Raw genomic sequence first — 25,319 nt, forward strand, 5'->3', positions numbered from 1 at the left:
GTGTGTGTGTGTGAGAGATATACTCACTATAAGCGCTGTATGGTTCTTGCTGCGCACGGCCTTGTGTAGGGCAGTAATGCCATCTTTTGTTCTGAAATCCAGATGTGCCCCTCCACTCTTCAGCACCTTGATGAGCTCTGCACATCCCTCCAGCTGTGCTGCCAGCGTTAGAGGACATTCTGTAAAATCCAAGGATGCGCAAGCAAAGAACATCAAAAATCAACATATTTCCAGTGACATTATTGTGCATTCTTCTTAGAAAATGAACATCCAACAATTGAAGCTGTCAATATTTGATGACAAAATTGCCCACTACAGTTATTAAAACTGTGGGTGCGTTTTCAGTGACTCTGTGTTTGGATACTGCCTTGGCTGTCGTGATTGTCACCTGCCGGTCTGCCTAAGCGGCTGCTTCCTGCTGGTGTTAAACCAACCTATTCTCACGTTCCCCTCGCTTCACAGTGCCTCTGTCAGACTACACGTCACCCAACAGGGAAATCTCCTTTATGGCTGGACAAACATTTGCATAAATGAGAGGAGATTAGCAAAGAGAGTAATCCAGCTTTGCCCAGTATGCAGAAGGCTTATTGCAGAAAATCCATACATGGTCATTTTGTGGCGAAGACAGGCAGAGAGAGAGAGAAAGCACAAGAGAAAAGACAAATCAAGGTTGAAAAAAGACAATTACGTAATTAGAGCAGGGTAGGGATGGAATATTTCTAAGCACAGACTTCCTCACCTCCTGTGTCTGGATCATGGAAGTTTGGGTCCAGGCCTTTTTCCAAGAACCTTGAGACCTTTTCAATGTTCCTCTGCTGCACATACTCCATAAACTTCTTCAGGTTAGCCTAATGGAGGGAGACAAGAGAATGGGGAGAGGGGGAAGCAGAGGAAGAGACATCTGTGATTGGGTGATGTCAGACTCATGTGGATGGGGATGTTTAATAATGCAGTTCAGAGATGAAAGCTAAAGTCGCTACTCTCTCCTTCCATGTTTAAAGGTTTTATTTCTGCTCTGTCATGCCAAGCAAACGGACCATGTGCAGTAGATATAAGCTATAATAGGATAGACCAAAAAGAAAAGGAAAAGGGCTTTAAAGTAACACTGAAATGAAGACCTTTCCTTTGGAGATTAGTGCCAAAACAATGAGAGCCTGGGGCTAATGTCACATTTTGACTTCAAATGTAATGCTAATAATATTGTACATTGCTTGATAAGACTTTTACATCATTGGGTCTAACATTGATGTTTAAAACCATTTTCATAAAACAAGCACAGACACATGCACAAACCTGCAAATCCTACCCACCCAAATCATAATACACACATAGTGTACACAAACACACATACACTTAATTTCCTCTGTGACTTATGATTAAAAATATTCATCACCTCTGCTGATGGGTGTAAGCCTGTAGAGTATAGAGTGAAAAATTAAGCTATAAGCAAGGTACCAGCACTAACATTTCATAATAGATTACTATAGCCTGAAGAATCAGGGCAACAATCGATCTTGGACTATCTGAGACATAACATTATAGGCCAGAATGTATCTAATGACTATGTACTGTACTTACAAAAGACATCAAGTCAAAAAAGGAACTAGTAAAACAAATGTACTACACTATAGTTTAATATTGAACATATAAAATATCAATGAAAACATGGATGACAGCCTAATACATATCTTGACGATGTATAATTACACAATATCTGCAGTATCCCAAATGACATTACTATTGCATTCTCTGAGGTTTCTCAGCCTCAGTCATTATGTAACATCCACATGTGCAAAGCCTCCAGACACACACACACAGATACATTTTACACAACTTACTTACTTAGCACAAGGCATTTACTGTAACATAACAAACATAAACACATACATACAAACACGCACACTCACATGAAAGAATGCGAATAGAACGCAGCAGCCGTTTGGCACTCACCATGTGCAGCATCATACTGTATATCCCTCGTTCTGAAAAGTCACACAATCACACAACCCCTTTCTCTTCACTTCCAAGTCATCTGCAGCCCGCTTGCCTCTACAAGTCTGCCTCTTGTTCACACACACCACACTGACATGCTGCGAGGAGCTGCCGACCGCTACTCTCACCATCTCCAAGTCAAAGTGAGTGAGAGAAATTCACTTTGGCTTTTTCCTTTTTTGTAGATGTTCTGTGAGGCAGTTGTTATGGTGATGGGATACAAAGACAGCTCTGGCAGCCAATGTACACATGAGGGGGGAGAGCATTGAGGTTGTGTTTGTGAGTGTGTGTGTCTCTGTGTGTGTGTGTGTGTGTGTACCCTGCATAATGCCTAGGATAATGCCTTGAAGAGGCTCGGGGGTGATTTGGCAGTGATCAGCTGGATCTGATGTGTGTTTTATTGCCTGTTGAACAGAGGGCTGATAAAAAGGCTTTGTTTTATCTGCTTTGGTGAGGGTCTTAATAAACTCTTAATATTTTTTCCAAGTCACCATGACGTACTGACAATTGTCTAAATATTCTGATAAAAAAATCAAAAAGACGACAGTCTGTCATACATCAGATTTGAAAGTCAAAGCTCTGTGCAGTACTGGTGGAGTGAATAAACACAAACTGCTCGTTATTTTTGTGAGACCAATAATTTGCCATGAAAATGATAAAAGAAAATGAAATAATATCTACCATTAAAAAGAGAATTGTATAAGAAATTCAATCAAATCCTAAATAACATTTTAAAATGACTTAATTTCACTTACATTCCAAACCCACTCATCTAACTTTTAATAAAGGTAAGACAGTTTATATTTCAAGCTCAAAAACATTTTCTAATTTGCCCCAATTTTATCCTTTGACAAGATCAAAAAACCATCCAAACTTTAATCTCTGCTCTTCTTTTATGTCTCCTCCTTTAGGTACTGGAATTCTCTTTCTTACTGACTTAGTCAAAAAGTCCCTGTCATGTTCCTAGCTTGAACAAAATATTGCGAAAAAGCCTTCAGCTGGTACAGAGAGATGAATGTAGATAATTTTAATGTTCAACCATCTGTGCACTGATCACCTAATACTTTTAGTAGCAACTACTTTACAGTAGATATATCTACTTTTGCTATATCATCCAAGCCGTTATCATCCAAATGGAAAAATTTAAAAGGAGTAGAAAAAAATGAGTAGTACGCCAGACTGTGAATGATAAACTAGTTTGGACCAAGCACAAGGTGGTAAATCAAGACCAGTGACATCATCCTTAATAGTGGAGTACTATTGTACTCCAATGCAAAAATTCATAGAAAAACTAAATATTGACCATTACAATAATCAGCAAAGATCCTGAAAGTAGATCTAGTGAGCTAAAATAATAAATCACTCAGCCTCAAACACAAACATTTGTGTCAGACTGTGGCAGACTTGATATACTATATAGGCTTTACAAGGTGTGTGAAGCAAAATGTTGTGGCATGCATGTAGGCTTCTCTGGCAGTCAGCCCTTCTTGTGACAGCATGACAGGTCTAAAACCACTGAATAAACTGCTGTAGGAAGTTGTAACCCACTAACACAGTAACGCCAATCAATCACACTAATAGGAGATGGTTGGGAGCTGTGATTGAGCTCATTGTTGAGGGAGTGGATGTGTATTTGAACTGGTGAAACCGTGTTGTAGGTAACTATTTCCAGATAAAAGCACAATAATTGCTTAGGGAAAGTCCCTGAATGTGCAATATATGCCCCTAATTTTGCGAAGTACAAATCCATTTTTTTTATTACCAGCCTTAAACTTGGCAGTTTGCTGTTGTTTCTCGGGTGCCAGTTGCAATTAGCTAAAGGGGGCAGTACTTTATAACCTCTTCTTCATCAGACTCGGCTATGCCTCACCCATGTATACATTCTTACAGCTCTACAGTTTGATTACAATTTGTCATGTATGCCCATCTGTTGTAGTTACCTCCATAGATAACGTGAGTTCACTAGTAAAATATCACCACATACACAAGCACACACAAATGCACCTGTATGTCACTATGGGGATCTGCAACCACTGTCCTCTCCAGGGAGGAAGGGCAACCCTAGCAAAGAGATAGAAAAAGAGGAAACAAGGAATAAAAATGACAGATGTGGTACACTGTGGTGCCCAACATGTACACACACACATATGTACACACATATGGACATAATTACTACATACCTGTGCATGCTTATGCACACATTCTGACACATGGGGTGGGGGGCAAGTAAGTAACTCTGCATTACCATACCACCAAGTGTTGAGGGGCACTCTGAGAGAAGCTCAATCTGGATAAAAGTAAGTACAAAAGAAATCTACAGTCTTCAAAAAGTAATTTATCACAGACAGAAAAAGCCCCTCAGTCACATATCCTGACGTACAGGACTGCTGCACAGTGTTATGAAAAAGCAACACACAACTCCTGTTTTACTTTAGAAGGACAGGTGTGCTCTTAGTCATTCTTTACTAATTTTGGCCGATGAAGGACAGTTCCCATTTCTTTTCAGTAGCCATTCAATAATGATTACCAATACAGCAGTAAACTCTCAGGCAGCTAATACTCGTCTATCACTTTTAAACACTAGTCATTCAGATATTTACTTTAGCAGTGCTTGTCTAGACCCCAAACTTTGACTACAAGTTTGACTGGTAGTCTATGCAGCTTCTGTACATACAGTATGCTATAGTCATGAAGATGAAGTAACCCTGCTGTGCTGGATCAAGAAAATAGAAAGGGAAGACAAACAAAGAAAAGACAAGAGAAAGAAAGAGGAACAGAGAAATGAAAGATAGTGTTTCATCTCAGTGCAGCAGTGCAAGATACCGCAGCAATAATCAGCTCCTAAAATCTATGGCAATTTACCAACTTGTTAAACCAAGAAAATAGCCTGCAGATTCAGTTTGATGCTGAGCACGAGGTGTCCTCGCCTGCTCTCCATATTATGATTAAAAATTACTCGTCAACCATACCATTTGATTTGGGCTGTTTTTGATATGAATATTATTTTTGTCTCCACCCACTCTTTTCACAGACAGCAACAAAACTTTTACGCTAATACTACTGGAAATTTCCAGAAAATAATCCGATAACGAATATGCTAAACATAGATTATTAATAAAAGTCATCTGAAATTTGGAATGTAATATATTAATGACACAGGGGGTGTCTCACAGGTTACTGAATGAAGTCAACATTAACATTAGTAGTTGGTACTAATGTTAATGTTGACTTCATTCAGTAACCTGTGAGACACCCCCTGCCCAAAAACTACACTTCACCGCAGTATATAACAGTAGCTGACTATTTAGCCAGAAGCCAGGGTTTAGGGAACCTCCTGATATTGAGGGGCAGCCTTGTTACTCTTAAAACCACTGCATTTAAGAGCAGGGAATTGCAGGGAATTGTCATCAGAATTACACCTGGAGGACTTCAGATCTCTGACTAATTCAGGATTCTGCCCTCCCCTACAGACTTTGTTTGAATATTAGCACTTTGCATTTGTGTCCTGAATACTATGCAGCAACTTGTAAATGATCACCAATCAGAGGCTGACAATGAGTGGATAAAGGTTCCTTCTTTTAGTTCAGTACCCTGAGGAGGCTCTTCTCTCCTCTACCACTAAGGGGGGATTATCTGCCACTACCTGATAAAAGCCTGGGTAGGAGGCCAGAAATTACAGAGACAACACGACTCCCCCTGCCTCACTTGCTGACTTCCCTGCCTCTTTTACTCACTATGTTCTGTAGCTTTTCTTCTTTGGTTTTTCTCCTCCTTTTTTTAAGTGTTTTTGTCATAGCGTCATAAAAGGAGGTGTACACACTTAATACCTCAATACCTCATGTGCATCCATGTGTGATCCATACAGCATGTACATATGTGTGTCAGACACTATACTACATATTTACACTCATTACCACATGGCTACATAGCCCATGGTCCCTCACAGCTGACCTAAAGTATGCTGTGCCATGGATGAGCAGTAATTACAATGCTCAGCAACATGATGCTTATTCAGGAGGATCATATACTGGCCTAATGTGAGCTGGCCCGTACAATACACACATGCTCTAAAGCGTCACAACTGCTTAGGCAATAAACACAGTGAGCCAGTGCAGTGGGTCATGGGGATGCTCTGGGGACCATCATACATCAGGATGATGAGCACAGCCTAAACAGTTGGGAAAGAGCAGAGGCCTCCAGCGGACGTGGAAGTAATGCTTTACCCCGTCAACACAGAGTCCTGCTGTCAGTGCCAGCCGCATTACAAATTCTGTATCGTGAAGACAAGCACATGGTTAGAGTCAAAGATATTTCCACATTACATCAAGGCCTATTGCCGACGCGTACGTGTGACAAACACCCATGTGTTTAAAGTCCATGTGAAGGAGTTTAGACCTACTGCGTTGTGTAATGAAGTGAGCCATTTCATAGGTTAATACCTGATAGTTGGCAACAAAGTAGACTGTTAAAAATGGTCACTGATTTTATTGTGGCTACAACAACTGACTCACATGGGGCTACTTCGATCTTCCAACTCATCAGGTAGCGCCAGCGTCGAGCTGTCATATTTGTGTAGTGACGCCTATTCAGATGCCAGGTGACTCGTCTATTCAGCCTGTCTGACAGTGGTGCGGAAAACGGTCTTGACACTGACTGATAAATCAGACCCAAACAGCTGAAACTGTTGTGGTCAGTCTGATTAATAATAATATTCCAAATTACAATCATCATGGGGGCAGAGATTCAGTGTCCATTAATATAACCCTACCAAAAGCTGACTATGTTTCATTGTAAGAAATAGAGGTGCTCTTATTACAAATTCTGGAATCAACAATCAGTCACACGTTAAAAGTGCCTATTCTGGTGTGTAGTCACATCAGCAAATGCAAAGACTCTTATCTGGCACAGAGTGTTCCTCTGTCTGTGCTTTGTTGACAGTCACTTATATAAAGGCTGGAGTGAGAGAGGGCAGGCCTTGACCCTCGTCTCCCAGGTGCTTTGTACAGAGGCCATCCTCCTGCAGGGGCAATGCATTTTAATTAGAGACACAAATAGAGAGAGACACAACTCCCTATTAGATACATGCAGAATCTGGCTACATTCTCAAACCCCAACTCACGCAACAGCTTTTAACAGCAGTGAGAAAGCAACACCATTTGTCATAGTGCTTTTTTTGCATATGTGCGCCATATTTCCTTACAGTTAACATCTGTCAAAAATAACTTGAAGTGAATAATGGATTTAAATGAATGTACTGTAGTATCACACAATACATAATAACGCACATCCTCAGAGTAGTGTATGTTGAGATGAAGACTAAAAAGTGCTGGATTCTATTCTAAATCTGGAATATGAGGCATATTCTATAACAGACAAAACAAATGTGGGCTCTGCTTTGTTAAATAGTGCTAGGGTGAGTCATAAGCTGTAAAAAAAAACTGAGTGAGGGAAGGGAAGGTATGATTGATAAGACAGATAACATGTATACATGTAGATATATTAATAAGCAGGACAAACAAGGCAAGTTCTTACAAGATGACGATGGCAAACTACAGTTGCACAGTAAATCTGATGCTGTATTGTATAGCTCACGAAAATGGGTCTTTTTTGATAATCTTGTATAAATATGGACTTGTAGTTGTGGAGACAGACTCAAATCACAAAGTAAAGAAAATAAAGGGAAGCGTGCAGTCTATTCACTCAGTCCCCTAGCTGAGGATAAAGGCAAGAGGCATCATGTAAGCATACTAAGATGCACTTCAAGTTTTTGGCAAAACCTCAAAGCAAACAGTGAGAGTAGAGACTGTATAGTTAAGCTGCTGTCACTGGTCTACTGCATCTTCCATTTGACTCACTATCACTAAGGTTCACTATCAAAACAGAGGCGCCTCTCTTTAAACCTCTTCTCATCGGGGGGGGGGCAAATGGCTTACCTAGTTTTATTTGTGAGTTTATTCTATAATTCATGGATTTATTGCAGAGTATGAAGATCTAGAAGCATGTTCCCATTAAAAATGCAACACAATGACATGGTGTGGAAGAAACACAAGAAACTGGGGTCACGTGAGGGGAAGGAGTGGAGGAGAGTAGTGCCAAGATATGACAGAAGAAGATAAATTAGAGTAGAACAGAGCAGCAATCTTTTTACAGCTCTAGTCTTTCTTATCCTGTGCAATATTGGTTTCTCTTAAAACTTTAAGCAAATAAAAGACTCCATCAAAAGTCAGAGCAAGGGCCCCGGAAGTAGCGGGGTAGGAAGTAGGGAAGGGGCCATTGCCCCCCTACTTTACGCCCCTGGCCCACTTTCCTTTTAATCTACACATAATTATTACCGGCTGCAATTGCCCCCCCTGCGAGGAAGGTTAGACATATAGAATAAATCTGGCACAGTTCACCTGTTTCACCAGACTCACTCCTCTCATGTCATATGTTCCATTCCACCACACACACCGATTTGGTGCCGCGGCGTGTGTGAGCCCATCGCAAGATGGTCTCTAATTTACTACTGTTGATGTTATGTAATGTATTATAAACAGTCAAACGCGAGTCTATTTAATTAGAAATCCTAGAGTCAGACTATTTGTTGATTTTTTATTCTTTTTTCTTTTCAGTCCATCCCAGGTTTGCTGAAACACCAGCCCAGCACCAAAGACCAGTTAAATGTGTCTTTTGTGGATACATCAGTAAGAGTCACCACAAACTATTTTTGGATGATTTGAAATTCTGTTACAGTACATACGATTTCCAGACTTTATTCTTGCTGTCTATTGTACACTCTCTCTGACTGTGAGCCAATCTTATTATAGCAAAATAATGGCTCTGAGTCAAACAGGATCCTGACTGGCTGTCTGATACGATGACAGCAAACAAAGCACTAGCACCTTAAACTTCCTGTTCAACTATTCATTGCTTACATATTTCACTTTGTTAATTTCACTCTGTGGTAACAGTTTTGGGGCCATAATTTGTGGTAGTGTTGTACTGGACTGTATTATTTAGAGCTAAATCAACACTTCTCTGAAACTATTTTAACAAAAACTGAAGCTTCATTAAGTTTATATGTATTTGTGCGAGGGCTATTGCCTTGGAATGCATTAGAATGTACAAGAGCTGAAGTTATCGGGTTAGCCTGTATATACTGTAACTGGGTATTCCAGTGTATCATAGGCACTGTGCTGTGCCTTTTGCAGTGAATCTAAATAACTATTGAAAACTATGTAAATCTGAGTTAACTACTGCTGCAAATCCTCCAAAAGGAAGCACTTTGTAAGCCTTCAGCAAATGAGTGTTTGAGACTCAAAACAAAAGGTTTTCGGTGGAGTATTCCTTCAAAAAGACCTGGTTTACACATTGCCTGGTAAAATGTTTACCACACACAAACAGGGGCAGATTGTACGTTTAGCATTATATCTTGCTGGTGGATTTAGTAAAGCTGTCCAATAAAAGAACATATTAATTAACCTTCTTGGTTTAATGTGGGTGTTTAAACTCCCCCAAGACACAAAGCTGCTGCATACTACTTCACGCCTGTTAGAACAGATTGGTGTTTATTTGTGCATTTTAGCTGTGTGTGCCTTTAAGCACTTCTGCCTGTATCTATGTCTGTTCGGACCTCAGCCTACACTATGCTTGTCTGAGAAAGTGAGAGTAAGTAATCTCCAATATCCATACCTAACAGGCTTAACGTGTAATGCTCTCAGCTACAAAAAGACCAATATACTGTATGACTGAGTATGGACTTGATCCTGAGGAATAGGATTTTCTGTGAGGGGAATCTTCAACCCTTACTGTATAGCAGCAAAACAAATCTCTGAGTAATTTAATACACTCTTAAGCTTAGGGGGAGACTAACACCACATGAAAAAGCATTGGAGGCCTGAGGATGAAATTTATTGTACTTAGAGGACTAGACACTGCCATTTTGAATATTGAATGACTGTGTTCAATAGAGAAATGAAAATCATGAAAGATCTTAATTTTTTTGTGTAATTATTTTTAGACACGTTTGTACCCTTGACTTAGATGAAGATCAGATCACATTTTATGACAAATTTATTTAGAAAACCAAGAAATTCCAAAAGGTTTACATACTTTTCCTTGCCACTGTACATACACAAGCTTTCACACACTCACACACACACACACACATAAAACAACAACAAGTTACTGATTCATAATTTAGCACACTAAACACACATTTTATTCATGATGCATGAGTGCAGTAACAAAAAAAATGTTACTATAGCAAAAGCATCTAACACATCATTGACCGTACAAGTTTCTGCGCAATTTTACTCCTCTCTGGTGAAGATTTAGAAAGAAGCCCAATCTCACAGCTTGCTTAGCTCTCCTTGAGACACAGTCATTATCATAATAATCCTAATACCCGTTCTAAATAACTTGCTCCCTCCAGTGTCCCTTGTGCTTTTTAGAGATTGAGAATTTTACACAGTCCCTTAACAGAGACTTGTTTTGTTTGTCTTTATGTAGTGGATTCCTGATATTATCTTTATTGATGTTTTTTGAAGGGTAATAGAAAGCAGATAAAGGACAACAATAAAAAGAGACAAAGAAAGAGAAACAAAAAATGCCTTTCTGCATTCTAGCCTAAAGCCAGCCTTTACCTGGACTCATGCCATCTGCTGACACAGCATGCACATACCAGTATAGTTACCCTATTATATGGGCTATCTGTTTTTAAACCATATAAAATGAAACATAATCCCAATCTCTCTTACATGGAACATGTGAAAGCAGGCTTCACTAAATGTTCATGTATTCTGGTCAGTCATTTCCTGTCAACATAAAATCTTCATAAACGAAACAGTAAAAATTCAGCAGTGGCAGTCTTATGAAGTACACTTACACGTCAAAATTGATGTCTGAACTGTACTTTACACACATGACTTACTGTGTCACAACCAGATGAACATGTGTACTATAGGAAGTCGAGAAAATCCAAAGCTGGCAAACAAACACTGCTGCACTACAACCTAAATGTTGCTCCACAAACCTCCTTTCTATATGAGTATATAAATAAGAACAGTGCATAGCCCCACTGTGTCAGTTACCTGCAAATACTCTTGATCACATGAGTCATTTTAGCAGTAGTGTGTTGTGTCTAACCTCTGCGGCCCAGCTCCTGGTAGCTCTCTCTGAACGTAGTAACATGGTGCCTCCAGAGTAATCCTTTTCAGAAGTGCTGGAATATTATGTTTTAGCTCTGTATAATATCTAGTATTCCTCTTGATGAAATACAGTTCGGGCAGGCGGGACAGTGTGAGCTAACTCTGCTATGGTTGGCTAAAGGCGGGAACAAAGCACGGCAAAGCCACTACCTCTTTCCCACTCATCAACACACTCACAAACATGCAGAGCACTGGCTTATTGTTTGTGGACCCCGAAACACATTCTGCTGCATCCTCAACCAATTCCACCCACCCTCCTAGCCACACTGGCAGCATGGCTTTGTCCAGCATTGTCTCATTCATCATTACAATTGAGTTCTGGCTTATTTGCCAACCCATTAATGCAAAAAAGAAGGCATAAGCATACAGAGGAACACACAAATGTGAATGTGCAGACCTGTGTTAATGACAGACCTGTAATCCATGACAGCTAGTAGGAATGTCAGAAATCATTTTTGCATGCAATTGTTTTTCAAATCTAACTGAATTAAAGTGAAAATAATTTCAGAAATACAAAAATATAACATGAAAAAACTTGACTGCATTTTTAATTCTACTTTTGATTTTATTTATGATGGTATTGAAGATGGTTATTGTACAGATCATTGTGATGACAAATAAAATCGCATACTATTACGCACAGAAAACATGATGACCGTAGGATCTTCAACATGTCCAGATTAGTGAATTCAACTTAAAAAGAGTCATCATCTCTCCCAAATTTTCAGAGCCCTGTGTTTAAAGGGGATGCAATTAGCAAATGTGATTGTACATGATTGTAGCAACCTCTAACACGCCCACCTATAATGTATGATAAAATATTTTTTCTGATCCCATCCCATACCAAATGGTGGGGGAGGGCACACTTGACTGCGATCTGCGCCGTGCTGCAGGCTTCACGTAAATAGAGGCTCAACATAAGGAAGTTACAATTCATTACAATTAAGACCAGGTGACAGACACCTGCAAACCACTGGGTGCACCTGCTTGCAAGGTAGACAACGTTTTGTGTGAGGACTGACGCAGATGGCAAAAGTGTATCTGGCTATATTTTAGTAGAAATATGACTGTTTGGAACATGCTGAGCATACAGACGGATAATTTAGAGGTTGATTATGCTACAGCAGTGATTTGAGAAGTTTCTTTGGATATTATCATACATTTCTCCACTGTGTCATTATTAAAAACCCATTGTTACCACCATGAATGCAAGCTGACCAGGTGTAGATGAAAATATTTTTCATAGCCATCGTTTCTACACGTGGTGTTACTTAAAAGATAGATTTTGGGTTAAGTAATGATTAAAAACCAGTGTGCAGCCTGAGTTACAGTCCATAAATTATGTCACATGAAATATGACAACATAGCTCTATTGTTTGTTTGTATGCATGACTGTGTATTTTTGTGTTTGTAAGCAGGGTGGTCAGGGAGGTTGAGGGGAATGCATGCTGTCATCAGAATCAAACAGTCCAGAGAAAGAAAGAGCTGAATCAGGTCCAGTCATGTGTTTTTAGACAGATACACAGACTGACACTAGGACACAGGCAGGCAGACAGTAGGGGGACAGAGCCAGAGGATGAAACACAAGTAAACAGACCAAAGGTGAACTGGAGCTCAGCCTAGTAAAACATATGTCAAAATAAAGCTGAAAATATAGCAAAAATGATCCTCCCCTATATTTGAACCTTGGCTGCAAACAGGCGTACGGGCTACAGAGAGTGAACAGAAGAGGGCAGCCAGCAAGCTCTAGGCTGAGACAGGGGTATGTGGGTTGCATATTTATTCAGTCAGATGGTTATTAGAACTCCATTGTACTTTATGCCTCTGGCATCCTATTCTACAGTCATCTATTCATACTGACTGACCTAGAATTATAGAGTCTCCAGCTAGGATACTGTATGGAGCAAGAGCTGTACAATGTGTTATTTTTTTATTGTGAAATGAACTTGTGCAATGAGGTGTAACATCATCAAGACCAAACAGCAAGTGCATTTCCAGTTCGATTAAATGGATGGATGGATGAAAGAATGAATGAATGGATGGATGGATACAAAATGCATGATACCTCCACTTTTTGACAAAAACAACAGTGATGATCAGTAGTGTCTAAAATGTCCCCTTACTGTAGATTGCAGATGCATACACAAACAAACAAAAGGACAGACATCATTTTTGCAGAGAGTGTGTGGAGCTTTGTGCCAGCTAAATTTCATTTCTGTTGGGTGTATAGTATCTGTAAAGTCATCTACCACAGAAATGTTTGTACAGTATGAGCCATAATGCACAGAGTGGGGAATGTGACTGCATTCTCTATACTGTAGATGTCGGAGACTGACTGGTCGAAGGCAAACTAGGAAATTGTTGGATTTAACCAACCTCTGCTTGTCTCATTGCCTGTTGTCACTGAACCTTTTCCTACATTAGCTATGGTTCTAAAGACTAAGACTAGAGCAACACTTTTTAACCACATTGGTGTTCTCCTTCCTAATTTAATTTGTGGATGTCACCCATTTTTACATGTCAATGCAGAACTTGACATGTAAAAATCTGAATAATCTGGTTTAAAATTTAAGTTAAAGAGGTGCTATGGACAATGTATTCCTCCCTGTCTTCTACTGTACTGACATCATACTTAACTTACATCACAAAAACAGAGCCCAAAGAATAATTAACATTAGCAGTACCTACAAGCAGAGACCCACATAGAGCTTACTGTTTGTAAAGCACTTGTAACTTTTGGAAACTTGTAAAGTTTTGAAAGGTGCTATATAAATAAAGTTATTATTACTGGGGTTCATTTGAAGAGCCTGGGGCTATAGTTTCTGCATGGCCTGGTTTCATATTATACTGAACACAACAAAATCAATTCCTTCTTTCTAATCTGTCTAATCACTGTCTCTCTCACTTACACACACATACTGTACCCACCCTACTCAGTTTAAATAAAAATTAAGAGGGGAGGTGAGATACTCTTGTGGCGATAACACATTAGAGTACAGTGCTGCAATTTCTCATAGAAGAACTTACACACATGCTAGAAAAGCAGCAGCACACAGAAGACACAAATACATTAGGTTGGGAGAAGTAGCCCACTGTATGGATTGTAATGCACAGAGTGTAGTTTTAATGGCTGTTACTTACACTAGCTGAATTTGCATATGAATAACAAAGTTACAAAACAACATCGACTTCTGAAGGACTCATGGGAGGCATGTTTGTATGGGATATTTTGTAGAGTAGGTCAGGATGCCCATTTGTACAATAGTTATGCTGGCTGTCTCGTTGACAGCTGCCACCTGCAGAGCCCTCACTGACTGAGACTGACAGCTCTGAGACTCTCAGCAGAGGTTCACAGAAAATACTGTATATGGCAGTAATTTAGCTTAACAAGTTTACCCACTGTACCCAAGTTATTATACTGTCTTTTCAGCTCTTTGCAGCTTTATCTCTCTCCGACACAAACACACACAAAGTCTCCATCAGAGAGCTTCAATATGACAACAATGTGACACAAGGAGAGCATTATGATAACAGACAGTGATAACCACAAGCCAAGTTATGTCCTGCAGAGACCCACTGGCAGATCCTCACAGACACATTGGCATGTGCGTGCATAAACACATTGTCATACACATGTGCACCTGCATGTGCAGACACACACATGCATACAGGAATGCTTGCCACATACAGACACAAGCGCACACAAAAATATGTTTGCCTTAATTACTCAGAGATCCAAAAGCAAAGCACAACCACTCACACTGGCCACAGCTAGACACAAACATCCACACACACACACACACACACACACACAAACAATAATGCAAGCGCACGCTTAGTAACTGAACCAGTGCACAGAGAAACATTAGCATTCTGTCAGGGTTTCAGACAAGACTGCACCAGCTCTTCACACAGCCAACATGCAGCAGAGCATAGCAACAGAACGAAAGCCAGAGACAGAAAGAGAGAGAGAGAGCACAGACAGGTAGACAGGGATGGGTTGGGAAGTGTAACTGGAGATAGAAAGTATGAAAAACAGAGAGACAGAGGAAGAATAATATGTTAACACCAGAGATAATGATAAAGCTAAATTGAAGAGATGATGAGAGCAATTGGGGTACCTTACTATTGAGTCTGGCCTTCCTGGTTACTTTAGTTTTGCTTTCCCTTCTCCCAGCTGCTTGTCTTCTGCCCAGAGCAGATCCCATCTCACACACACACTCACACACACACGGACACACTCCCCGTCACACACCAACTCTCGTAGGTCAGCTACAGTCCCAATGCCAAAACATCATCCACATGGCCATATCCAGTCCCAGTCTTCCTTGTCTCCTCTCCTCTTGTTCTCTCTCTCTCTCTCTCCTTCACTACCTCTCGTCCTGTCAAAGTAGCACATGCACACTGGTCACTCACACAAACACTCACCCGAGCACGGACGCACACACTGACTCCTGTGCATGCATAGACAGACGGAGAGATGGTAAGGGGTGATTTTGCAGGATTCTGGAAAGAACAGAGGGAGGGTGGGGAAAGAGAGAGCCAGAGAAGAGGGAGGGAAAATAGAGGGAGGAGAGAAAACGTAAGATAGAGGGAGGGAAAAAACAGAATATGAGATGGAGAGTGGGTGGGATGTAGAAGCGAGGGAAGATATGAATAGCCAAAGTGAGAGGAAATAAAGAAAATAATGGGCAGAAGTAAGGGAAGAGTGGAAATCTCTAGTAGACATGAAAATACTGTAGGGCGCTGGTGCAATCTCCATTATTGCAGCAGCGTGCTAAACCAAGTGTTACATGACAGTGGGAGCTTTATGATTATTAAGTAATGCTCATGTTTTTGTATCTTAGTGTTCCTGAAAATATGGTTACATTGACATCCACAAATTGTTTGTACAAATACCCCCACTTACACAACTCCACACATCAACACAAAAACACAGAGACACATACAGTATCTCAAATTAGAAACAGCACAAACAATTTCAGCTGAGCCCTCTCTACAACTGGGAAAATATTTTTTTTAAATCCCAAGTTCCATGTCTGTATTTGTTTGTTTGTGTGTGTGTGTGTGTGTGTGTGTGTGTGTGTGTGTGTGTGTGTGTGTGTGTGTGTGTGTGCATGCACAAGTGAGTGAGTGTTCTTGTTTCTACCCAAATATGTCTCTACTTTGTTCAAAGTACTACATTTTTCTTCTTTGTGTGTGAGGGATTCCCCATTGGAAACATCCTCTCATCCTGTGCCATGCAGTTGTGTGTGTATGTATGTATACCTATGCACGTGTGTGTATTATGCAGAAATCTCACATCAAATTTCATTGTGGCTGCAGTTGCAATTACACTGCACTGATAGGAGAGTTTGGGCGCTGTACAAATGCTCGGTGGTATCTGTCATCTCAGAACAATATCACACCTACAATGAGCTACATTTTCTGTGTAGTTTCATTGTAAATTGAAAATAATGCAGGAATTCTCAGTCACAAATACAATAAGCTTGACAATAAAAAGTCTTAGTGTAGGAGGAATAGCATTACTCGGCAATATGTTTTATGGGGGAGCCTTTTGTGAATTATGCTTTCCCACACTTGTACACAACAAAAAATTGGCATAATGTAAGCATTGGTTTATCTTGTGAATCATACTAAACAAGACTAATCATTTATATCCAAAGACTAAGCACATTTTATATTTTTAAAGTTGTATGCGTTTTCTCAACTGTTTTATTCATTTATTCATATGAAATGACCTCACTCTGGCCATGTGCTCTGTGACGTCCGTGACCACATTACCAAATAGTGCGTTACTAAATGCTCTCCACTACTGTATATGCCTCTTTAGTTTCTTCCAACCCACCCCCTCCCTTTCCATCTCTATGGCCATGATGCCCAGGGCTATCATTCATAATTTCATATACAGCACAGTGTTTCCGTTATATACATTTTGCAGTAGAGGCCTGCTGCAAAACTTTATAAATTGAGACCACACCACAAAATATGTATCTGAAGAAATGTATTGTGCACCACTGACTTTTAAATCACTTTAAGAATGACTGTAATCCACAATAATGAGCTTTTGCTGATTTAGCTCCATTTATGTTTGTATAAAAGTACTGTTGTTGACACAAATCTGTTCTGGTAAAATAAGCTAAATTATATTATTTATACGTAATTCATCTGGTACTTTTATTAGACAAAATTTCAGCACCATGCATTGTTCAGAAAGCCTGCTGCTTCTCTGCACATTGGGGCAGTGTTAGATGTTACTGTATGAGGTCATATTTATTGGGATTTATACAAGCCTTGTTTTTACATTCTTATCTATGGTAGATTAATGGAAAATCATGTCAATGTTTTTAACAATGAGGGACCAGATTTGGCCCACATGCCGCTATTTGCTTACCACTGCTGTAAAGTTTTACATTCTCTGAGGTTTTGTAATTTCTTGCAGCATCTGCTCATTGTCGCATAGAACATTCTTTGGTGACAGACCTTACTGTCTTTCCCTGCCTCATCAAATGTGTTTAGTTGTCATTATGGGGTTAGTTAACACTTTTTTTATAAGGCACCACCCAGGTACATGGCATCCTGGTTTTAAAATTACAACTCAATACACTGTAGGCATCATGTAGCTTGTGTTAAATATTAATGCAAAGTGTTGGAATATATACATGGTATAGATGTGATATTGTAATACAGTGAAGACACAGTTTGTTCTCTCTTAACATATGGGAAAATGTAAGGGTCTAATCAAGTTTTAGATGTTAAACAGTCACTGAGTCAGTTTGAGTAAACTGCTTAAAGAGCTACTGATAAAAAATGGGTTGGACACTTTCTATCACTGGAAGCCCTTTGTCACTCTGCAAGAAAGCCACGCATTCTTCAGTCCTGTCTATCACATGGCCGACCTCCTACACCAAACACCCACACACATGCACTCTTTTTTTCTTAAAAGTATACTATGTAAATTTTCTGTGCAGCTATGCTGCATGGTTAACCAGGACTGTTTCGCGTGGAGATTTCATGTGGAAGTCTGGTTGGGTTGGGGGAAGAGAAGAAAAAAAAAGGGGAAAATCCTATCAATTATGACCTCATTTTAAACTTTAGCCTGCAGCTAATGAGCTCCATACCAGCAAAGTAGGCTAATGCTTGACCTCTGCCTAACAAGGCAGCTTGCTGCAGGATGGATAGTGAACATCCTAACTGCCAAGGTTGCAAGAGTCACCCATAACAGGATATCCCTCTTTACCCCTGGAAGTCATTATGCAACAAAAGCATTTGCCATCCAAAAGAAGGAGACAGGTGAACAAAAGTCATTGTTCCATCACTTTGTAACATCACTTGCTAAGATTAAAACTAATCTTCACTAACGCGAGCACAAGATAATATTTTGCTTATTACCACTGCCTAGACCTGTAAAAAGCCTTTAACATTCATGATTGAATAATCAGCATACTACTGCTATTGCTACAAATAATTAATATACCACTTACTGAACAGACATTTTTTCATACATTTGCATATATTAAGCATATCTGTTCTTCTGAAGTACAGCAAACATTATGAAGTCAGTGCCAACAACTATCTAACTTGGATATGACCATGGAATCGAATAGTATCACAAGTTGAGCTGCAGCTATTACAGCAGCCAGGTTGTTTAGTAATTGCAATTAGAACTATCCAATCATTCAGAATGTAAATCTGTACAAAATATTTTCCAAACAGACAAACACCACTATTTTAAGTACATGCATTATGACAGATTTGACAGACCTGCTATCTACTATAATGACTGATGTCTCTATGTTCAGAGACATGCAGGAAACAATAATTTACTATGGCTATGGTTTCTGGAGCTTGTAACACAGCTGTCCTGGATTACTCATACTCACGTAGCTCAACCAACACGGTGTCTTTCACACAGCCCATTCACACATTCAGGTTTCTACTCTGTGAGATAGTGTTTTTTTGGCTGGGAGATTCACACTCTTTTTTTCCATTTGAGAATTTTACCAGTTTCACTTCTACTGGCCTGCAAGGCAGGGCAATCACAACTAATTCTCTCTTTATAGATGATTTATTGTGTAAAATTACCACCTAATTGCAACTGGACAGAAACTGATCTTGGCTGAGTCTGTCAGTTGAGTACCACTCACATACTTTGTCATAGCAATGTAGCACAGTAACAGACGGCAGCACCTCACAACAGACTGGTTAGACAAGAGACAATATTTGAGAGCATGACTCATCCTTCTCATCACTGCTTTTCAGCATGTCCCTCTCATTCACTATTTCTCACTCTCTTTCTCTCTGGCACTCTCAATATAAGTACACAGCAGAAAAAACTCACTGCCCATGAATATACAGTAGAAACCCAACAATGAACTCAAAGTTCCCTCCAACCATTTTCATTGACATTTTAAATGTCCCACACACAAATCCAGGACACAGCCATGATTTCCCAAAACTTCAGGAGGAATCTTAACAGGCCACATTTTGGCCTCTACATTCCAAATGTTCAACTAAATGTTGAAAAAGTCTCTCACAGGGATTTGGACCCAGACAAAAAAGGCCCTACTGTATGCCACATTTCTGCAAAACAATGCCTATGGCCACAATTTCTGTTCATAAATTGTATGCAGAATAGTATTTTGCAATATCCTGGCTAGACTGATGTCTAGCAACTGAGAAACATACAAAAGCAGTAAAGACAGCCGAATTTATTACTGTGACAATTATAAAAGGTAGCAGACACCAATGCACCAATAATGCAAAATGTATGTATAGGCCCTTTTACTAATACTGAAAAAAAGAAAAAGGAAAACATAATTTGTTAGTAGGGAAACCACCTAATATTTGCCTGGCACTTGGTTTACTTCCTCAAACTATTATAGCAAGGATTAACAATATAATAAAATTTTCTCATGGGATATGTATGGAGCTCACTACAAAGCTATAAGCCATTAAACTGTTTTCACTAGCAATATTATATTAAATATAAGAAAAGCCCATCTAAGAACATTAGTCACACATTAAGAGGTGAAAGCGGTTTACTTTGTGGTCTAACTTAATGGTATTTTATTCATCAGATTATTAAGTGATGCAGCATGTTTCAATAGTGTTTGATGACAAAATCAGAATATGCTGAAAAACTAAAATATTATTTTCTCAGTGAAGTTGAGCTGAAATTGCAAAATGGGCTTTTGACAATGACAAGGGTCAAAAGAACTGATTGATGCATAAATTATCAAAACTGCAGTTCCACGATTTGTACACAACAGCAGCTCCCCACTACTGTTCTCTCTCTCCCCCTCCTCTCTAACACACAATTGAGACTGTTAATTCCCTCCAGTGTAAATCTCCCGCCCCCTGATGGGATTTGATGCAAATGTATTCAATGCTCTGTGCTGTCTGTTTTACTTATCACGCCCACATATGCACACACACAAACACAAACATGGTTTCATCTGCGCTGCTGCTTCTACCTTATCTGCATCTACACTTAGTAACATATCCTGGTATTTCAGACCTGCCATTATTCACCTGTCCACTAGTCATCCCCACTGAGTTCCTGCTTCAGACGATCACCTGATAAGTCACCTGCTTGCACACCTGTTCCCCATTACTTAATTAATCATAGTATATACAGAGCCCAGCCAGTAGCAGAGTTGCCAAGTCCACTTATAATCCGCGACTTTGGGCTTCTTTTTTTAAGTCACCTGAAAAAAATCACAGTTTGCGGTTGTTTGTGGGTTTTGGGCTTGTTTTAAAAAATATGGTTGCTTGTTAGGAAAATCTGCGACTTAATTTTTTTACATTAATGATCGCTATTTTCTCCAGTGCATTGATTGACACAGTCGGCTCACAGCCTCAAAAATAATATCAGTGCTGTAGTGTAATTCACCCTCCCACAAATCCCCATGTGGACCTATGCCGCCCCCTCCTCCTCCTCCTCATTAGTGAAAAATCTATTTCATGTCAGTCATGTTGTAGCCTAACCGATCTGGTTGTATTGTGGTTACTTCCCAGTTACGAGCCGGATTTCATAGGTTTAGAGTTTTATTTTTAGAATGCACCATTCTTATGAATTGACATTGCTCTCAGACATTTTGACATACACTGACAAACAGTACGTTAATACAATAGTTTATAGGTTGGTTGTTTCTAATTAAATTTAAACACATCTTTCATTTTAGAATGAAGGCATTTATCCGAGCCATTATCGGTGGCTATTTGAATTTTATTTGTACCAAATAATATGGGCTACTCAGATTTATTAATTTTTTTTATAGATCATAAAAGAAGTTAATGGAGCACATGATTCTTCCTAGTTAGCATTGTTACAGGCTTTTTATATTCTGGCTATACAGACTAAATGTAATCAGATTACATCACGCTTTGTGAGTAGTCCAACAATCACATATGGCACATTTATTGAGCCTGTTTACATTGAGGCTGTAACAGACTATATTAATATTGGGCTTCTTTTGGGCTTGTTTTTGAAGCTGTGGTTTGTCTCGCGAAAGTTGGCAACACTGGCCAGTAGTCACAGGCTGTGTTTGAAATCGCATACTAACATAGTTCCTACTAAATACTCAATCAGTATGTACTGCATACTGCCTACTAAATTAACCAATAAGTATGCCAGCAGAATCTTTACACTGAAGTATACTCATGCAAGACAGTCATGCGACTGCATCACATGATCGCCACGGCGCATACTCTTCCCGTGCCATACTCAATTCTTGCTAATCTAGTATACATCCGAGCATTTTTCGTATACACAAAATCCACTACTATGCAGAAAGCACTACATACTCAGTTTGACATCATACTTAGTATGAATAGTACGTTAGTATGTGATTCTGAACACAGCCACACTGCTAGATTGTCTAGGTCACGCCTTACCGTGCCAGTCTTATTAGTCCTATTCTGCCTCTCTGTATCTGTGTTTGTGACCACCTGCCTGAGCTTGACCACCGTCTGCCAGCATTGCCTCTTTGGTTCTGTTTGCCAGTTTGGACTGCCTTTTTGTTGCTGTCTATAAGCTTGCCTATCCAACAGTTCATACCTTATGCATCTGTTCATACCCAGTCAGTAATCAACAAACCACTAATACACAAATGTTTGTTATATATAAATATTCTAAACCTGATCGGAGATCAAATTTGATACAGACTTTGTCAGTATTATTTGACAGAAGGTTGCATAAATGCCCAGTATGTCTTACTTTCACAATAAAACATTAGTGTGCTGGTGATGTGCTTTACATATTAAGCCAACAAGGAAGAAAATTATAGTACTACCTGCTGAGTATTTTGACAGAAGCAATTACATAGGACTGCAGTGATACACATGACCGGATATAAGTGAAACCACGATGACTTTAATCTCCACCTGTTCATTTTAACATGCTATAGCAGCACAAAATAGATCCAGTTCATGCCTGTGTGACATCTACCATGCTGCCTTGTGTAAGAGCACACATTGTCCTTATACAAAGCTCTTAGGGCTCTGCATGGCCTAAATAGAGAACTTCAATTACACATGAATGAACCAATAAACGCACATAGCTGAGTGATTACTGATGTCGTCTTTTCAAGCATCTTAGAAAGATTAGAGAATAAAACGTAACCAGAGCCTCCCTGCACTTGCTGTAGCTACTTGGCCACCATGCTATCCAAACTTTGACCACAGTTTTTTGTACTGCATATGTGTCATTCACTCAGTTTAGAAGGTTACACAAAGCATAAGCTCTTCAAATGTCAGGATGACACAGTGCACAGCTTACCTTGGTGTGAAGCTTAGACAGCTGCTTTTCATCCAGGTGAGTCTGGGTGTAGACACGTCTTTTATAGCGGAACTGAAACACAACAAGAACAAAAGAAGATGCTAAGCAGTTTAATTTTAACCCTTTCTTTTTGTTTGTGTCTTGACTGCCTAACAAAAACTCTACAAACAAAATAAACAATAATAGTGTTAATTATTAAAGTCATTCCAAATTCATTTGTCACACAGTATCAGTAAGTAAGTACAATTTTATTTATATAGCACATTTCAAAACCTAGGTTACAAAGTACAAAAGGATAAAATGTTAAAAGAACAAAACAAAAATCTAAATGGTGTACATGACTCAAGCACAAAAACAAAAGAGATAGGTCTGACTAGCTGTGACTTAAAACTCCCAAGAGAGTTTGCTGACCTGACTCCCATGGGGAGACTGTTCCACAGCCTGGGACCCAGGACAGCGAACGCAGTCCCCCAGTGATTTCAGTCTTGAACGAGGTACAACTAGCAGGCCTCGTTCAGAGGACCTGAGAGGCCTAACAGAGGTATGAGGCATTAGCAGTTCGCTAATATACTCTGGAGCAAGATTATTGAAAGCCTTATAGATGAGGAGGAGGATCTTGAATTGAAACCTAAATTTAATCAGAAGCCAGTGTAGTGACATCAGAACCAGGGTGATGTGAGAGCAATATGAGGTCTAAGTGAGTAATCTCGCTGGAGAGTTTTGGATTAATCGTAACCGGGTAACAGTGTCTTGGCTTAGGCAGGAATAAATAGCATTACAGTAGTCTAAGCTGGAGGACACAAACGCATGGATTTCCAACTGCTGGAGAGATAACAGTGGGCATATTTTTGCAATATTACTAAGGTGAAAGTAGCAGGACTGACCAACTGTCGTGACGTGTTTATCAAATTTCAGCTGGTAGTCAAAAATTACGCCTAGGTTTTTGGAGAAAGATTTTAGCTCCTCAGACCAAACTATGTCAAATAATTTTTAATTAAATATTGTCTTATGAGAGAGAAGGCGAGAGAGAGCAGAGACAGAAACTGAAATTTTGACTCATTTAATAACCAAATATCTCCCTGTATACAGCTGTCATCTTTTTCCAGTGCTCCTGCTTGTCATCTTTTCCACATATTGCATCTTCTTGAAAATGTATCTTCTGGTCCTTGAAGCTTAAGCATAAAATAGAAATTGCAAAACAATAAAAAAAGGTTTTCAATTTCAACTGAATAAATGCGCAGGAGGAACATTGCATACGGGTTTGACAAATTAGAAAAGGCGAGGGGATTCATTTAATAAATAGAAGTGTTTTTCCCCCACTTTTACTGAAAATTGTTCATACAAATGAAATGTCAATGTGGTATATGAAATAGTTAATAGAAGTTAAAAAACAACAACATTGAACTCTGATGGCCAGACATTGATTGGATTATACCAATCCTGAAAACACAGCATACTGTATAACAAAAAGTTAAAAGGTAATGAGAAGGTAAAAAAGAATATTGTGGCAAAAATTATGCAATATAAAATTGTGACAATTCACATCATAGAGCTGAAAATTGCAACAAAATCTTATCAACTAGCTATGTTAGCAGTGCGAACTGGGGATGGATTATTTAACCACTAGAGTTGTCTTGTGGCTACAAGCAATTTTCTGAGACAAAAAGCAGCAACTCATCTACTGTGAATCAAACCAAATTGTATTTGTATTGTTGCATCTCTAATTAACAATACATTGACGAAAGTTTTAAAAAATATCAAAGCCCTTTCCACATCGCGGTGTTGCAATATCAATGTTTATAAATTGGATGATTTTTGACCATGTTTAGAGTGAAATCTGGAATGCAATTACTGTGTATGGCATGTGCTTTAGCCCACTGAGACATATTTATGTTTTTCTGGTACTAAATATTTTAAGACAACAAAAGGTACTCATATTTGTATTTAGATGTAGTTATATTCAGGTAATTATAAGGAATTTCTTCACAACATTTTTAAATGCCTTAATGTAAATATTAAGTTTCTTAAGGACTGTTAAAAATGACTTCTGCACTTTTACAATGACAGCTTTCACCACTGCAAAATCATCTGGCATGGTTTCTGTTTTCTGTACTATGCAGCTCTGGTCTCTGGACCATTTCCCAACTTGTCAAAAGCCAGATCATTCATTAAGTCTGTTGCAAGCTGCTTGTTTAATAGACAGGTTTCACTGAACACTGACAGCCTGTAATAGCTTTGAAAATGTGTAACTTTCACTGCCCAGGACTCACAATGTATTTCAGTTCTTTGTGTTAGTGTGTGCACATCTTTTTCGACCACCGATGTGTGGTGTTACCAAATCGACGACAGAGCAGAGG

The 25,319-nt window shown here is 39.3% G+C and overlaps 1 protein-coding gene across 12 annotated transcripts in view; it reads right to left on the bottom strand.

Annotated features, from left to right (window-relative positions):
- shank3a (SH3 and multiple ankyrin repeat domains 3a) overlaps nt 1-25,319 on the bottom strand; it is a 159,051-nt gene that overhangs the window by 101,516 nt on the left and 32,216 nt on the right. For 7 of the 12 annotated variants that reach the window (XR_006377837.1, XR_006377836.1, XM_044194843.1 and 4 more), the window contains exons 3-6: nt 22,963-23,034; nt 3,997-4,053; nt 740-848; nt 28-179 (exon numbers count right to left, since the gene is read on the bottom strand). Coding sequence is in view for 10 of the 12 variants with exons in the window: in XM_044194843.1 (XP_044050778.1) it covers nt 28-179; nt 740-848; nt 3,997-4,053; nt 22,963-23,034 (390 nt within the window). In the remaining 2 variants the exon portion in view is untranslated. Of the gene's footprint in view, nt 1-27; nt 180-739; nt 849-1,950; nt 2,132-3,996; nt 4,054-15,301; nt 15,676-22,962; nt 23,035-25,319 lie in introns of those variants that run through there. The other 5 variants (XM_044194845.1, XM_044194851.1, XM_044194850.1 and 2 more) reach the window with 4 other exon arrangements.

This window comes from Siniperca chuatsi, linkage group LG4 (genome assembly GCF_020085105.1).
Source record: "Siniperca chuatsi isolate FFG_IHB_CAS linkage group LG4, ASM2008510v1, whole genome shotgun sequence".
NCBI classification, from domain to species: Eukaryota; Metazoa; Chordata; class Actinopteri; order Centrarchiformes; family Sinipercidae; genus Siniperca; species Siniperca chuatsi.